General features: G+C 43.3%; 1 protein-coding gene across 5 annotated transcripts in view; it reads left to right on the top strand.

Annotated features, from left to right (window-relative positions):
* Positions 1-18124, top strand: part of LOC139751425 (bestrophin-4-like) — a 140182-nt gene that overhangs the window by 31014 nt on the left and 91044 nt on the right. For all 5 annotated transcript variants that reach the window (XM_071666828.1, XM_071666826.1, XM_071666827.1 and 2 more), the window contains exon 2: positions 15163-15713. In XM_071666828.1, the coding sequence (XP_071522929.1) occupies positions 15643-15713 (71 nt within the window). In that variant the 5' untranslated portion in view covers positions 15163-15642. The remainder of the gene's footprint in view (positions 1-15162; positions 15714-18124) is intronic.

Here is an 18124-nt window from a genome sequence, read left to right as displayed (position 1 = left end):
CCATCTTTCCACCTCCAATTTGGTCTCCCTCTTCTCCTCGTTCCCTCCACCTTCGACACATATATCCTCTTGGTCAATCTTTCCTCACTCATTCTCTCCATGTGCCCAAACCACTTCAAAACACCCTCTTCTGCTCTCTCAACCACGCTCTTTTTATTTCCACACATCTCTCTTACCCTTACGTTACTCACTCGATCAAACCACCTCACACCACACATTGTCCTCAAACATCTCATTTCCAGCACATCCATCATCCTGCGCACAACTCTATCCATAGCCCACGCCTCGCAACCATACAACATTGTTGGAACCACTATTCCTTCAAACATACCCATTTTTACTTTCCGAGATAATGTTCTCGACTTCCACACATTCTTCAAGGCCCCCAGAATTTTCGCCCCCTCCCCCACCCTATGATCCACTTCCGCTTCCATGGTTCCATCCGCTGCCAGATCCACTCCCAGATATCTAAAACACTTCACTTCCTCCAGTTTTTCTCCATTCAAACTCACCTCCCAATTGACTTGACCCTCAACCCTACTGTACCTAATAACCTTGCTCTTATTCACATTTACTCTTAACTTTCTTCTTCCACACACTTTACCAAACTCAGTCACCAGCTTCTGCAGTTTCTCACATGAATCAGCCACCAGCGCTGTATCATCAGCGAAAAACAACTGACTCACTTCCCAAGCTCTCTCATCCCCAACAGACTTCATACTTGCCCCTCTTTCCATATGTATATATTTCTTTCTTTCATACTATTCGCCATTTCCCGCGTCAGCGAGGTAGCGTTAAGAACAAAGGACTGGGCCTCTGAGGAAACATCTTCATCCAGCCCCCTTCTCTGTTCCTTCCTTTGGGAAAAAAAAAAAAAAAAGAGAGGGGAGGATTTCCAGCCCCCCGCTCCCTTCCCTTTTAGTCGCCTTCTACGACACGCAGGGTAATTAAATTCATGGAAACGTTTCTTTCTGTCATTACGTGTTAGACATCCATTTACCACAGGCTTCTCCTCCGTGTGCGTAGAACTTTGAGAATGCACTTGTAAACGAGGCTGAAAATTATTGTACAATTCTAAAATAGTATCTTTATTGTGTGACCGTGGCCGTCCATTGCTCCTGAAGTGGTGAGAACATTTAACCAGCCGTTCCTGACCCCGTGACGCTTTCACAGTTCGAATCCTGGTTACTGAAATCGGAACTCATTGAGATTATAATCATGCCACAAGCATCTTTTGCGCAAGCCATCACTGCTTCCTAAATACATCCCATTTCTCCCCCACTCCCCTTACGCCATTTGCTCTCACCTTTTTCCATTATGCACTCAATCTCTCCTGGTACTTCCTCACACAAGTCTCCTTTCCAAGCTCACTTACTCACGTATAATTGGTGTACATGGGATACTCAGAGTTGTAAATGGAAATGGTGAAGAGCTAGTACATTTGTGTGCTGAAAAAGGACTGGTGATTGGGAATACCTGTTTAAAAAGAGATATACACAAATATACCAATGTAAGTAGGAGAGATGGCCAGAGAGCGTTATTGGATTACGTGTTAATTGAGAGGCGGGTGAAAGACGAGACTTTTGGATGTTAATGTGGTGAGAGGGGCAACTGGAGGGATGTCTGATCATTATCTTGTGGAGGCGAAGGTGAAGATTTGTAGAGGTTTTTAGAAAAGAAGAATGTTGGGGTGAAAAGAGTGGTGAGAGTAAGTGAACCTCGTAACGTATTGAGCTAAATTCAAATCTTGACGAACGCAGATATATCTTACATCCAATTGGAGGTTTGCTCATTCATACATTTGCAGTCTCTGAATGAGCTGTGCATATTTAATGAAATCTATTTTGTGTTAAAAAGTTGTAGTGAAGGATGATTCGCGTTTTCTGTGATTGTGCGTAATTTCGATATAAACTGACGTTACGTTGTAATATGCCGTAAGCCTTGGCTACAGCACCACATCATGTAGCAGAGCACGCGCGTTGGTGGCCTTCACTGCTGGGAAATTATTGTAAACTGCATAGCAACATACACTGTGATAGCCACGGGCACAGACAGTGCCATTGTTAAGCAAGGAGAGGCATAGGAGGGAGGGAAGGGTGAAGCCGTAGGTGTTAGTGGAGACTGGGCAGGTACGCCACTGTGTGCTAACCTCTCCCCACCAAACCCCCAGGGCTAGGAAGGTAGCCTTGTCTCGCCAGGGGTGAGTGATACCGCTGCCATTTCTACCCCACGGACCGTCTTTGCTAGGATACGTAATCACCGACTCTCTCAGGGGGTTCCGAGGCCCCGTGAGAACTCTGCTTGTTTCGACAGATATAATAAAGTGGTGTCGTAATTCCTCCTCTGTATTAATACGTGTTTCATACTTGAGGAATATATGAGGAATTGGATATTTGAAGATTGCCAGAGGTTGTTGTTTTTCGTAAACGAACGTTTTCACGCGCGCTGAATAGCTTAAAGTTTAACAGAATTCATACGCAGGTAAAGAACTTAAAGTTGTCAGAAAAGAAGCGTTAAAAGAAAACGTCGTTTCATTACTAATTGAATATTTCTAAAAATCGGAAATGACGTCATATACGCAGCGATAACCTGCTATCTTGGAACATCCACAATATACTTTTTATATTATTTTAACGTTCAAACATTTCATATAATTTTTTCAAGCTAGCCGGAGCCAGGTACGCATTTCATCGATCCAATGGCTCCCAGAGGTGAATGAACAGCTGGGTCGATTGTGTACCGAGCGTTGCAGGCAAATGTGCTCGACCCTGGGTGTGAGTGCACCACGGCCAGGAACAGTAACCAGTACTCCACGGAGATTCATAATATTCAATATCGTAGTGCCAAAATATTTTACCTCATAACCTAGCAAGAAAGTACGTTTTCAGTTATTTGGAAACAATAGCGGGTAAAAAGAAGTGACCAATGCTAGGAAATTCTCCATAGGAGAGAGAAAAAGCTTTAAAATGGGAAAGCTTTATTCTAAAGCTGGACTGCGAGGTAGATTTAAAGCGTAAGTCGATGATAAGCCTAGTCAAAATACGGAGACGTAGTGTCATGATTTTATCTCGCGTTCGTTCATGAGAAATACCTTTTCTATTACCGCAGCTCAGGTAATTGAAAGTTATATGTATTTGGTGACGGAGTGTGAAAAGTTGGGCTTCTAAGAGCCAGACGGCTTCTCTCTCTCTCTTCCGTTTATTATTGACCGAGTGATGAAAGTGTGTATTTCTGATACCAGCAACGCATGCTGGTAGATAAGGATAGGTTATCTTGAACGATAAACAACGTTGGAACCTTTGAATGAGGGATGGTGAGCAGGGTCCGTGGACCAGGGCAGGGTCTGAGGCTGGCTGTCTGCCTGATGGTCTGTGGGCTAGAGTAGTAGGTCCCAGGACCACGGCAGTGACCACACGCCCTCATCAGTGTCTGTGGCCTGAGCCGCGGCAACGCCAGGGTACACACGCCCGCCCTCACTCACGTGTCAGATGTCAGTCTTTTATTTCGTTAAGCTTAGAATCGATCGGCGTGATCTGAGGACACATGAGGCTCACGTCTTTCCAGAAGATCTGGCTTTTATATTCAACCATTTGTTGATTTCAGCAATGTCTTGGAGTAACGTAACGGAGCGCGTGACATTATCTCAGTAGAGGAGGAGAGGATTTCTGTCACATTGGTTTGAGGTGAACATAAATCTTTGGAAATGTTTACTGAGTGAATGAGTGATCGCCATGCACGGTCATGTCTAGCATAATGGTGGTGTTCGGTGTTGCTGGCCAAGTTCACAGGTAAACCCTTGCCGGATCCTAGTGAATTTCTCCTCCAGATATGGGCGAGAGTAGTCAGGTTGAGTGTCTGAACTGTACTACACCCCCAACTGGCCAGTCATCAGGCACATTGCTTCGTCTGTGAGATTGACTGTAACACACACACACACACACACACACACACACGTGATGCGTGGGGGAGGGTGGTGCAGGCCTGTGGCGTGGCGCCGCTGCCAGACGTTCTTGTTCTCGTTCGCCAACTTTAATATCACCCTCCGTCCCGCCCCGGTCCCCATCCCCCTATGTAGGTCATCACCCCACCACCCTAACATCCCCCACCCACCCACCTTCCGTCCATGGTAATGCCACCCACACTTCTCTTGCTCGGCTCACTCCCTCGTATTCATTTCACTTCGGCTCCATTTTTTTTTTCTTTTTTGCCTATAAAAACAGCATATTGTGTGACAGGTTAGGTTGTTGTTTTACTCATCCCCAAAGTTCTATATGATTTATCCTTTCCCTTACCCAGACTTGTGTGGCTTCCCCCACCCCCACCTCCTTCCTCCTCTTCATTTTTTCCCCTCCACCTTTCGCTTTAATTTTCCCCTCTCCCCTCACGAGTCGTGCCTCTCCCCTGCCGTTACTCCTCATGGCTTTTCCTCCTGTTACATCGTTTTTCATGAATGTAAAGCTCTTTGAACATCAGGGGAGGGAAGCTAGAATGGATAATAAAAGTTTGCAGTAAGTGTTACTATATGTATAAATTCTGGAAGCTTCTTTCACTGTTGGAATATCCCTCAGTTTTCCCCTCCTCTCCTGCAAGAGAGGCCGAGCCAGAAGTTCACTTGGTGTTGGGTACGTGGGAAAGACAGGTAGCGGGGCACCTGATATTGTATAACGAAGCCATATGGCGCTGGGCAGCAGTGATATCTTAAATCCCTACCTGTACAGGATGAGAAAGGCAGAAGGCGCCGCCTAAGAACTCACCATTCCTCTTTGGCGTGAGAGCCGGCAGGAAAATAGGTAAGAGGTAGTATCATGTGGTGCACTAGCAAGGGAATTATGTGGGAAAGTGAATGGGGTGTGGCAGATAAAAAAGAAAGATAATCGAATAGATCGGGATACGATAACGCGAAGCATTTTAGAAATGGGCAATTCAATCAATAGTTTCTGTTAACAGTATTGTTCGAGTTCACAAATACTTTCGATGAAGGTAAGCGGAAAGTCACCTGATGATTAAAGTCTTATTTCCGGTGATAGTTGGCATCACATTCAGTCCCAACAACGCAAATATCAATACAGTTGCCATGAACAGATTAAACATCAGAAAAACTTACCGGTGCCAAGTATAAATAAAAAGCTTGCCTTTGCTTCGCACTTCAGCATCGTATAGCTTCAGAAAAGCCTGTCACCCTAAAACACGTCATTGTAACGACGGATACATGGCATAATGACTAGACACACACTTCAGTATTCTCCCTCCCTGCCCAGTCTTGAACCGGTCATACACCCATCTGAGACTACGCTGACCAGGCATACACGAGTTACACTTTTCGTCTGCTCTCTGGACACATCCATTTTACTACAGATAAAAATGGTTCAAGATATCACGAGAACCTCACGTCCAAGATGCAGCTGAAGACGATGAATACTTACACCCTACTTTGTCCTAAGCTTACCCTACACAACGCAACACCACAGTGGACGTGGGCGACTTCCTGTGCGCTGCAGGACGAACACACCCCCACCCCAAGAAGGGGATCGTAGGGCAGGCAGGTAAGGTAAGGTGCGTCTTAAAACCCTACCTGAAGATCATGGCTAATTTTTAGGACAGGTGCTTGTGATATTAAGGTCATATGCAGGAGGTGCCTTATCCCTACCCCGTTGGCTGAGCCTCTGGCGGTCTACCTCGCTGTTCAGCATGGTGCAACCCCCCCCCCCCCCCCCCATACCGCGCGCTGGTACCAGCTCTTGAAATCACTGCGAAGGAAGTGTCCGGACCACGCACCTAGAATTGGCTGGGCGAAGAGTTCAAAACAAATACGACTTAGGATTTAAAAATTAGCTCAAGTAGTAGTAGCAGCAGCAGCAGCGGGCGTACCAGGAAGTGACAGACAACAGCGGACCTTGAGCTAATTATATAACTTGCCTCTGGCAACCAAAACCAAGTGACGAAGGAAGATCGGATTTTCCAGCGACTTAACATGGAAGAGAAGTGGCAGTGGACCAGCTCCGTCGCGCTGACGAGGCTGCGTCTCCAGATCTGTATCTGAAGAGGTTACGACCCTTGGGTATATATGGTGGCCTAATCTTTGACCTGACCCGTAAGAGCCAGGTCTAAGGTCATGTAGTTTTGCTTAGGGTCGCTTAGTCTTTCTCCAATAGTGTTAGAAATAATAATGAATAAATACTCTGGACTTACATACTTCAGTCGCCCAAATTATTTATTATGTTCTACTAATGAATAACTAAAATCCCATACTACTTTTTTTAACACAATTCTGTATGAAACGATTAAGTAGACCTGATTTATTCACATGTAGTTGTATCTGTCTATGCAAAGTGTATATATGTTTAACTCCAGAATCTATTCAATAAAATGAAAGTGGATTAAGATAATCGTAAAATAATGTTGATTCCTGCGCAAGCCACTTGAACGCCCCACCCCCGTCAAGAAAATAATCTCTGTCCACTGAGTAAATTGTGTAGTCGCCACATCAAGAGCCAAGCGAAGTCGTTATCTGCTCGTTAAGCGGAAGAAGACACAACAGTCAGATTAGGTACGCTCGTTTACTCGCAGTTTCAAAATCCCAGGCCTATATAAACGTCACGTTTCTCTTCCCGACTCGGTATAAACTCACGGTGAATTTGGAACTGTTTTTCCGGCCACAGACAAAGCTTTCGGCTCTTGAAAGGAAACACGTTAATCTGTTACTTTGCCTGGATGCATAGTACCTTTTGACCCGACGGAGGAAGCTTGCCAGACAACGCAAGTGCAACACCTTTATCAACAGGCAAGGATGATTTTTTTTTCCTACTGATCAATAACTGACTTTTTTCCTTTTTTACATTTGGCAATTTCAGTATAACTTTTTTCAACGCAGTGTGCCATGGTACAGAGTCCGATATAAAACTCTCACAGGTTTTGCAACTTATAACCAGTGGTCATTTATATCCCAAAGAACCAAAAGTTAAATAAAATCTTCATGAGTATATTCTGACACGGTAAAGTTGTACAATTTAGTATATCACCAAAAAGCCGTGCAGTAAATAGCCTAGCCCGGTACTTCAAGTGCTAATAAGTATATATGTTGCCACAGATTGTGTCTTGTTATTAACGAAAACTGTACCATCCGCTAAATTCCTATTGCTATCATATAATTTGGCAAAAAATAAAGTACAAAAGATGTTGATGTACTGTTAAGAAAAGGATATAGACCGCAGAGAACAGTAGGTAAGGTTGGAATCATTGCTAGATATGAGGTGAGGTGTATACAAACAGTTGTCAGTTGAGTTGTGACGAGGTATGTAAACAGTTGGCCACTTCAGTCATAACAAACAATTTGCTGTCTCTGCTTATTGTAATTTATTCGTTACATGAACTTCAGTCCTTTAACTACAGATCACGAACACTGTAGTTACTGATTAAATCATAAGTTTTTAATTAATGTTAGGAACACCCAGAAACTGCATTGACGAGTGTTCCAACTGTGATATTATCGTCAAGAGGAACGTTGGGGATCGAGTCTTATCTGCTGAATCAAAATGAAGCAGGTTGGCTCAGGTCCTCCTGCCGGTAGCAATGTTCTCATATCTCCCACACATATCCCAGGTCTCAGGGTGAACCTGGCTGCGGGTGACGCCTTCAAGTCGGCGGCGCACTATTTTTCCACGGCCACTGAGGATCAGTATCATTATACTCTTCCAGTTGTGTGCCAAATGGACACTAAAACGCAATTTGGCGGGCTAAATTCACGAAGGCTTCGCCAAATAAATGGACTGATTATTCTCGGATGGTGTGAAGTACTATGCCGCTGACGTAACCGCTTAAGTAGCGTCGTCACATTCGATCACGTGAACCTCACATTTCAGGTGAGGCAACGCATACATATAACGTATTACTCATCAGATGGCGTACATCCCTCCATGTTTAATGTCCCCGAACGTATCGAGTTGTATCTTATGATGGTGTGCAAATATAAATGGCGGATGACGTGTGATTCATCACAATAATTGTAATAAATCACGGTTGTCGAACCCTGAAATAGGATTGTTGTACTTTGTCAATGATGTGATAATAAAGATAATAATAATAATTATTATTATTATTATTATTATTATTGTTATTATTATTATTATTATCATTAATATTATTATTAAGTTTATTTCTTAAAAGAGTGCTGTCAAAGGCTAAAATATAGAAAATACATACAAGATAACCGGGCTACAGCAAGGGGAGAAGGGTTGAATGTCAGACAGGCATGTTGTACACAGTGGTTGGGATGGGGTTGTTCGTGTAGCTGTCTATATGAAATCGGATGGCTCGATGTATAGTGGCCGTCGAACTGCAACTGGATGACAAGGGCTCTTTGGTGGCGGGAAGTGAAGGGCTGGGTGGAGAGATTTTTTTAGAAAGGTAGGGTCAAGTAGTAAAACATAGAAAAAAAAGAAGATACAGTTGACAAGTAATAGGAATTGTTCATAATGCCATTCTAATACGCCACCTCTCGGCAGAGGTTAATACTAATCTGACTAGGCTAGATGGCCGATGCAGGTAGAATATGATGCAGAGATGATGTGGGTGGAATATGATGCAGAGATGATGCCGATGATAGATGTGGGTGGAATGTGGTGCGAGGAAGCGATAAAATCTTATTAACCAAGTCGCTTCCCAGAGAGGGCGGCGACAGAGGGACATGCCCCCCGGGATATTTTTTCCCCTCTGTTAATCAAACGAAAAAAAAATACCAAGTATGTTCGCCTGGGGGGAGGGGGGGGGGGTTGTTGGGGCTCGATATAGCCTAATTCTAATATCCAAAAAGACAGACGAATGGTTGATTGATCGGGAAAATAACATGTTAAAAAGGTTTCAAACGACTGAAATAGTTTCGTAAAGGCATTCATTACTATGTTATCAAGAGCTTAATTACGTTGTAGGAAATGAATACCTGTTTGGAACAGTGACTGGCGGAACGTTTTCTGTGTGTGTGTTGTGTGTGTTGTGTGTGTGTGTGTGAGTGTGTGTGTGTGTGTGTGTGTGTGTGTGTGTGAGTGTGTATGTGTGTGTTGTGTGTGTTGTGTGTGTGTGTGGGGGGGGGGGGTGATCAACCATTTGGGAATGTTAACATCAAAGATCTTATAATTAACTTTTTTTCCCTCATTTCATTGGATTAGGGCTACTTTGATTTGCATACTCCCCCCCCTTTTTTTGGTATAGTGCAAAGTAACATGTTTATAAAGGGCAGAAATACAGGATGGTCTTACTGTTAACCATTAATGAAGACTACCTCAAGGGAGTTATCTCTTGTCACGGAAGTATCAAAAGTATTCAGAAAATTGAATTGCGAAAATGAAGTTGAGTGCGTCAGGTATTTCAGTCATCAGAGTTTCAGAGATGATATGACAATGATTTCATCAAATGCTCAGGGATCAACGAGGGGGGTGGGCAGCGCCCAGAGCCGCCAGTATTCGGAGAGGGTTATTTCGAAGCGAAACGAAAACCCTCCTTTTTGGAAATATGTTTCAGAATGGACTGTTCTTGTTTGTTGTATAAAGTTGAATGTCTGATGAAATGATACGAGTCTAGATGGGCGTTTATTAGAAAGCAGCTGGTGCATTCACTGACACTGAAAGTACGGAGAAGTTGACCCCCCTCCCTCCCCAACCCCATAACTTGCTCCCTCATTAATTCCATTTAGCAAGAAGGAATAAAGGAAGGTGGGGAATGTTTCCATTAACCCTCTGCACCAAATTTAACCATTTAACATTTATTCCATTGGACATGTAGAGGTTTCACTTACGACTAATATACTATGTCGCAAAATATGCTGAATTTTACGTCAATTGAACAAGCAATTACATTTTCGTGTTATTTAGCGGGTCACAATGAACATCAATGTAGCAGACCCTTCCTGTAGTTTCACCACCACCACCACCACCCGCCCTGGTCTTGTTCACACCGTTAGCGCTTTTGCGAATTGACCTCCGCTTCATTGGTGTCACAAAGATTCTACACTGTATGCAGCAACGTACTGAATACTTTGAATGAAAAATGCAACTGCATATTTAATGATAATGATGAATACAGAATACTTCAGGACATGAGATAGTTCGATGTAATCCTTGCATTACCCAACCATGACCTCACATCTGGCAAACATATTTACATTTCTTTTTTCACTCATAAACTTATCAAATTTACATGACCCAATATTTTGATTCATATTCATGTCTCTGATAAGAGGTGATTCAATAAGGGATATTAGTATGAATCAGGATGCTGGAGTATATAGATTAGATAACTCTATAAGTAAAAAGATACAAGTTTGTTTTTCAAAGCACAGATTAACCTGAGTATGTGATTTAACAGAGGCAAGGTCATCGAGGATGACCAATGCTCAGATCCCTTCAGCGCTCCTACCTGCATCATTTAGTCTGGTTTCTGTTGTCTCACTCCGTCTATACTTTCCCGTTTTTTATTCATAATGACCCATGTGCCCCAGACACGTCCATCCCGGGTGAAAGAAAACGAGTAAGATAGAAGGACTAGAGCAATTATTCAGTGATCCTCAGGTGTGTGTGCCGTAGACATGACTCGTAAACCTAGAAAGGTTCTTAGGATGAGGGAAAGACGTAAGGAGGAAAATTGTCACAACTTTAGTGTTCGAGTGAAGGAGGTAGTATAACGGTCAATCCTCGTGTGGATGGTCTCCGCACAGAATCTGTGGGCACCAGCAGCCAGACGCGTGCCCCTGGGGTCCAAACTTGGGTGTGCGGGACACTCATGAAGACAGCCCACGAGACCAGTGGCCAGAATTATACGTTTAGAGATAGCTAGAGGGTAGCAACATCGCGCTGGACAGAAAGGGATGGTTTAGAAAGATGTAATACACGGATTCGTGAGCAATACATATGGCGAGTAAAACCTTTCCTGTGAATATGGATTAGCTGTTCACAAGGGAAATGATTACGGCGTCTGTACAATTATCCCCATCTTTTCGGGAGCCGACGTCGTTATGTTGATAACGTGGGGGCTTTACCAGGCTAGTGTGGTGAATGTGGTTATGTAGCATCTTAATGTTGTGTCTAGGTTTAGTTCTGGTGTTCTGAAACTGAAATGATGGATTCGAGTGAAATTCAGAAAAAGATGTAGGGAGTTATTGCGTCTTGGCGTATTATAATGAGAATAGGGTTAGAAGTTGAAGAGAGATCATTAACAGTGGAAAGAAGAAACAGAACAGGAGATAGGATAGAAGAACCTTGAGGAACACCGTTGTTGACACGATAAGAAGAGGGAGTCGCGCCATTAGCGACTGCTGCTATGGATTAAGTTAGAGAGGAAGCTGTGGGCATCAGGGAACAGAGAGGCTGCAGAAAGACCTAAGGGAGGAAGTTTATATAGTATAAACTTACGCTACACCCAGCTGGTCATAGGCTTTTGGAAATGTCGAGAACCAAGACGGAGAGAAGATTCATCAGGGTCCCTGAGCGAGAAGGACCAGGAAAGTTCACCAGTAGACCTAGCACGTGGAAAGCCGTATTGGTGGTGATAAGGAAGAAGGGAGTGTGACTGCTTAAGTGTTTGAGGAAGTGAGGGCGAGGGAAAGTCTCAAAGACTTTGGAAACAGCAGAAGTGAGAGAGCTGGTGCGATAATTGGACGAGCAGCAATAGTCTTCTTTCGTAAGGATGGGCTGCACCAAGGCATGCTTTTTTGTAGTGTATATATATATATATATATATATATATATATATATATATATATATATATATATATATATATATATATATATAATCTCAAGAACAGTTCTTCCTGTAGATCCTTATGTGTTTTTTGCCTTTTATTTACGGTTCGTTAATATCGACCATCCATAGCTCTCCCAGAGTGTCTTCAGAATGTAATGCTTCGTGGTGAGGACTTATAAGTAAAGACTTACGTCCCTGTAATTGCGGTATACTCTCGCCTGAGTGACTCATCTCATCCCACGGTGCTTGAGGTGAGTACTTGTGAGTGCTGATACACCCGTCAAGTGCTGAGGAGGCAAGGTCATTCCGTCCGTCTGTTATTACGTTATCGCATACGCCTCTTCGTCCTCTGTCCTCTCCTGTCCGTCCTCCTCTGTCCTTTCCTATCCGTCCTCTGTCCTCTCCAGCTATAGCTTGACTGTCCGCAGTGTACGCCCATCTATCCTCCTGAGAGTAAATCTCTCTCTCTCTCTCTCTCTCTCTCTCTCTCTCTCTCTCTCTCTCTCTCTCTCTCTCTCTCTCTCTCTCTCGTTCGTTACCATGGGTGCCTGGCACCCCCGTGTATTTGACCGCTAAACTGAGTGTTGTTATCGCCAGTGTTGCCAGATATGACGTAACCCGCCCGACGCGTCGCACGCCCCACCCCGCGCGGCGATACTGGCGGGGCCGAAACCCGTAGGCCAGAATTGTGATCATTGACGCATTGAACACGATGACGCGTCGGTGCGAATTTTGAGCACGACGATACGACCCTTTTTAGGAATACGATCTGACCTTTAAGCACGACGGTACGGCTCTTAAACACGACGATACGAGCATTGAGCCAAGCGATACGACCCTGAGGTATGAACGACTCGGCCTTTGCAGGGTGAATGCCTAAAAGGCCAAGCCGTCAATAACCCAGGTTCGGACCGTCGTGTTCATGGCTTCACATTGCACTTGCCCAGGAAATCATAGTCTTCACATGCCATGCTTAAAGTACATTACCCTGGCTAAGCTGACGTTCATGCGCCAGTATCTATAAGGTGACTAACTTTGCATGGCCGAGTTCACCAGTTGTCAACTGTCTTCAGAAACGGTGGAACTTTTTTTCCTTTGACTCAGTTGACCTTTGTCAGACGTCTTCAGAGTCAAGGTTTAGGTGTGTCCCAGGCTCAGTTGACCTTTCTCTAGCGTCTTCAAGGTCGGCAGTATTTATCGTCTTGGCCGGGCGTGGCTGTTGGCCGGCTTAGCTCTGTCCCGCTGGTGATGGTTGGTGACTCGGGGTGTGGGTTGGGTGAGGCAGCCGTGAAGTCTCACGTATTTTTGTACCTAGTCTGAGGCCATGCTAGAGGGTGGAGGGTGTCTCTGATGGTCCGGCCTTCCCACTACTTCGGGGCCCCCTGCTGGGTCGTCTGGGGAGTGGATGATACTCCAGCCGCCCTCCACTAGGCTTCGGGGGCCCCCTGCTGTGTCTGGATGATACCCCCAGCCTTCCCCCCAAGCCCTGCATGGGGTTGAGACCTGAATACTGAACACCCTCCTCAAGTTTTCATGTGTTCCTCACAGATGTTCTTATGTTCCTCACAGATGTTCATGTGTTCCTCACAAGTGTTCTTATGAGCAGCAGCTGACGGTCAGGAGCCATTATCTATACAGTACTCCAGAACGTGCGAGGGACAGAAACTGGCTTTATTTTCGTACTCTCTAGTTCCTGTCTTTAGCCCCATCCCCTCCCCGTAGAGAACACCCCTTCCCCAGACATCTCCCTCTCCCCAGATAACACCGTTCGCTTGCTGGGCCTGCCAGGTGAAGTAGTCCCAACATGACTTGTTGATGTTTTAGCAATGCCTGATGTTTTCATCTCGAATTTTTGCGCGAGACGTTTGTAAAGGAAACATTTAGGCGGTAAACTTGCCAAGAAGAGACTCGTCTCCGAAACGGGTTAAATATACAAACTTCTTGTGTGTAAACGTCGTTCGTTCATATGACGTAGACATTGTTGTATTTTCCATCTTTCGTACGTTTACTCTCGCTCACAATTGTTCGTGCCTTGCTCTCTTGCTACACACACTGCAGTAGAGTGTCGTGGTCAGGTGACCTGCACCTCACATACCGGTACATTCATTATTCACACGGATGGTAAATTTTTTTTTTCTTGCACGGGGTCGCTGCTGCTTCGAATGGCAGAAGCTGGAGGGTATTTTTTTTTTTTTTTTTTGGCGGTGTTGAGATCTGAGAAACTAAAGAGTTACTGGCGTCTGATGAAGCGGATTGTCTCCGTGGAACATGTTCTGCCACATGTGTAGAAAATTCCATGTTAAAGTTATATGAACTACTGAATTGCGATTTCATCATATATATATATATATATATATATATATATATATATATATATATATATATATATATATATATATATCCAATTTTAGACGGAAGCTTGAAACTTGTGTTTTCATTTCATGTGAGTTTAATACAAAGGAATTCAAACAGCAGCAGCTCATTGTCCTTACGAGTGTGGACAATTCTATCAATATATATATATATATATATATATATATATATATATATATATATATATATATATATATATATATAATTATTGATAACTAATTATGCAGTCAAAATTCCGATGGGCACGCGAAAGAACTTTACCGAAAAATGATGCACAATTTAGGCACACGTTCTCGTACAGGTTGGCCAGCTGTGCACTATAAGTGTGTTAGACTAATCCTTTCCATCCTTCTCTGTATGTAATCTGTACGAACAAGGTGTCCATAGACGGAGGTTTTTGAGCTGTTTATGTCCATCGTAGAGTAGTAATATGGTTAGTTACGCGAAAATACATAATATTTGCGTGGTTCAGCTTTTAGCGTGTACAATGTACGCAAAGTTTCATCATTTAATGTTGACTTCCGTTCGTCTTCGCGGACGTGCACGGGTGATGGTCAGTAACCCGATGTGCTACACCACGGAGAACCGTGTGTTTTCCTAGGCTGTTCTTGTGTGACGGATGGCAGTAAAAGGCATCTGTTAGGGCGTTTTTAAGTCGGGTATTTGACGTTTGCAGCTGGGTGTGTTATTTTCTGCCAGGCAAGATATTCGATTTCAAAGAGCGAGACCATTTGGTTGAGGACTGTGCGGGTGAGATGAATGTTTGTGGTAATATGGTTGGCTGATTTTAGACTCGTCCAACATGTTCCCCGCTTGCGATATGTAGCCGGGTGTTAACAAGTGGTGGTGAGTCGGTCTGCGTCGTAAACTTGATTTTGTCTTTTTCACAAATGTTTTCATTTGATTTTTGATGCAGATGTTTTTCAGATGACTTACAGGATGTTCTGCATGTCTTGTCTTCGAAAACAGCATTTTATTCATTTTTTTTAATTCATACTACCTGCTACTTCTGTAGACGGTTGGTGTACAATAATGTTTTTTTTTTTTTCTATTTTCTAGGGAGAGCTGTGTGACCCCCTGGAATCCCTTGCGTCCCCGTCACTTCGCCATGTACTTCTGGAGGAGGCTTCCTTGTGCTGGATCTATCAACATGTCTGCAACACTGTCGCTGTAGCTTGCGCAACGTCTAATATGAGTTCAGGACGCTCTCATCTCGTCATCGTAACTCTTTAAAGACTCCAAAATGTGTGACTGTGAATATTTTATCGTATTCAACCATCCAGTCAAACGCCATCGTTATTCTCTAAGTTACAGCAGTCTAACTTGCTTTAAACTCCCATGATACCGAGTGTAACTTGGCACGTGTAACGCCAGCCAGCTGTGTGCTCACGTTGCGACCGTGGGCGTCATATGCCGATCTTAGTACATCTGTACGAGGTGGGTGTGCGCCCTGAGTTGGTGACGGAGGCCCTTGGTATGTCCGTACCAAGATAAGGAGGAGTCATCAACCCTTGTCTGTGTTACCCATCCGCCGCCGTCATGACCGTTACGTACACCAGCAAAGTGGCCACCTGCCGTGGCTTCGGCTGTTTCTGGAAGCTGCTCTTCAGGTGAGGTGAACGCCAGCCAGCTGGTTGTGTGGTGATTGGATGACCTTTTGAGCAGGGTAGTATGGTGATTGGCTGACCCGCTAACACTTTGAGCACAGTGGCTGTGTGTGTGTGTGTGTGTGTGTGTGTGTGAAATTAGACTTGAATTACCCTAAGTTAACGAAAGTGCATGATTGCTGAATTAGTCGAATTTGAAGATGTTAACATTTTCATTTCATACGTTTTTTACAAGAATCTAATGTTACTTTACGGGACAGTTTATTTCATGCCAAAATGGAGATCATTCTTAAGGTAGAATATTATCATTAATCAGTAACTAGATTACTTCTCCTCAATCCCAATTTTAAGTGAATGTTTAAAAGTGGAAAGCATTTTGAAGATCTGAGGAAATATGGGTTTGAATCAGTGGAATGTTGTCCAGATACGACAGAACCTAACTTAACGTAACCTGGGTTAGGCTGGCGTAGGCTTGGTTTCATTTGTCATAAAGTGAACGAACGTTTCTCACAGTATTGAGGTGGTTAGGAGGCTGCCACAGAAAGCAAGAGCATTGATATTCGGTGTACACATATCGGCCATGTAGCTCCAAGTGGCCCATAATTGTTTCTCTCTCTCTCTCTCTCTCTCTCTCTCTCTCTCTCTCTCTCTCTCTCTCTCTCTCTCCAGTGAAATCAAAGTAATTTTATGAAATCTGCAGAACACATAGCATGAATAATGCACAAGTTTTCCTGATATTAAAGACCGCCATTGTCGATCATCTGCAGTGATAATTCATATCCGACGTAAGACATCATTGTCGTGTTTGCAGTGAACGAGAAATCAAGAAACTTGAAACTGAAAAAGCACTTGGCCAAAGTATCCCAAAATTCAGCATGTATTAATTACTTTGTGCATAATTTGCATCGAGAAAATGTTGAAAAACAAACGTAAAAATTGAAATATAAAAATTAACGAAAGTAACAAGTAAGAACTGTTTTAAAGACCAGTGAATTAATGTTACATTTCGGCTTCGATGTATGTGTTAGTCAAGGAACGTTCAAGACGTGGAAAAAGCTGTTATCCACTAAAATAACTTTTGTAGGAAAAGTCGGTAAGTCCATCATTGAAATTTGGCGGACACAGAGTAAGAATATTGTCCAGGATTTTGGTTGATGCTAACATATATCTCGGAGGGCATTAACATTTTGTCTTTAAATTATTATTGTGTGAATGATAAAGTTGAACAGACTGCTGATTACTTTAAAAGTGAATGAATTATAGAATTTAACTGCTAATTATTTTTCCTAGATTATTAGTGAATAAATCATTAAATTCGTTTGAGACAGGAGTGACTTAATGTATTTCATTCTTATGGATGGCGTTAATATCATCAAAATTACTGTTGATGTTAATCATGTATTATTTGGTTCGTGTATGTACATTTTCTGACCATCAACCAGTTGAATAACAACGATTTATACATTCTAAATAGCGCTTCATTTGAGCGACATTGTATAGAAACTTACCAATGTAGTTTTGCAGTAATTGATAACCTCTTGATGGGCTGAGCTAGGTGGCAAGGGTGGTGGTTCTGGCCTGTGTTATGGTGAGGCCTTACTATGTTCCAGGCGAGCTTCATATTAAAAATCCCTGTGTACTTGAATTATATAGAACATCTCCCTTGACCTGGTGTCATAATCTTGAAAATATGTGCTGCAAAGTATAGCTTAATGGTTAGGTTGCAGGATAACGTATCTTTTGTCGGCATATTTCATATGAAGGTAAATATCTTTAGTTGAATATTTTTAGTCTTGATTTCCTTTTGATTTTTGTTTTCTAGCAAGGCCTTCAAGGATGATAGACAACGATAACCGAACGTGCTTTAGATAACTTAATATTTTTTTTTCGTTCCGCGAATTATTAGATCAATTTAATTAGCGTTTCCTATCAATAAAGTTATAAGCAAAATTGCAAAAACCAATCACCCATTAGAAGGGATAATTTGTACAGGCATATTAGAGGAGGAATTGTAAAACTTCTTGCTTCGAGCTACGTTAATTGGCATCATATCTTTAGTTCACTCAGCTTCTCTTATTTCCTCTGGAAACTCTCGCTTATCTCGCCCACTCACTGTCGACGACCCATTATATCCCGTCTTGGAGCACTACAATGCACTATTGTCCAAGACAGGAAGCAGGGACGTGACGAGAAACCTGCTCACCTTATAGACCCATGTTGGCTCCCCGGGGAGGGGCTCTGCTGCCTTGTTGCCGCCATGTTTGTTTACGGTGGCACAGCGGTGCCACGTCTCCCATCTTCGCCCGTTGTGTGACCAGCTGATTTAGCTTATTAATTAACCCTTTACCTCATGGAAGTGCGAAACGTCCCGTGTGCTTCCAGATCGCCTCCGCCGTGTTCTGTTAACTATTAGT

The sequence above is a fragment of the Panulirus ornatus genome, chromosome 11, assembly GCF_036320965.1.
Source record: "Panulirus ornatus isolate Po-2019 chromosome 11, ASM3632096v1, whole genome shotgun sequence".
NCBI lineage: Eukaryota > Metazoa > Arthropoda > Malacostraca > Decapoda > Palinuridae > Panulirus > Panulirus ornatus.
Note: the sequence above shows the minus strand (reverse complement) of the source record. Positions and strands in the feature narration are given on the sequence as shown.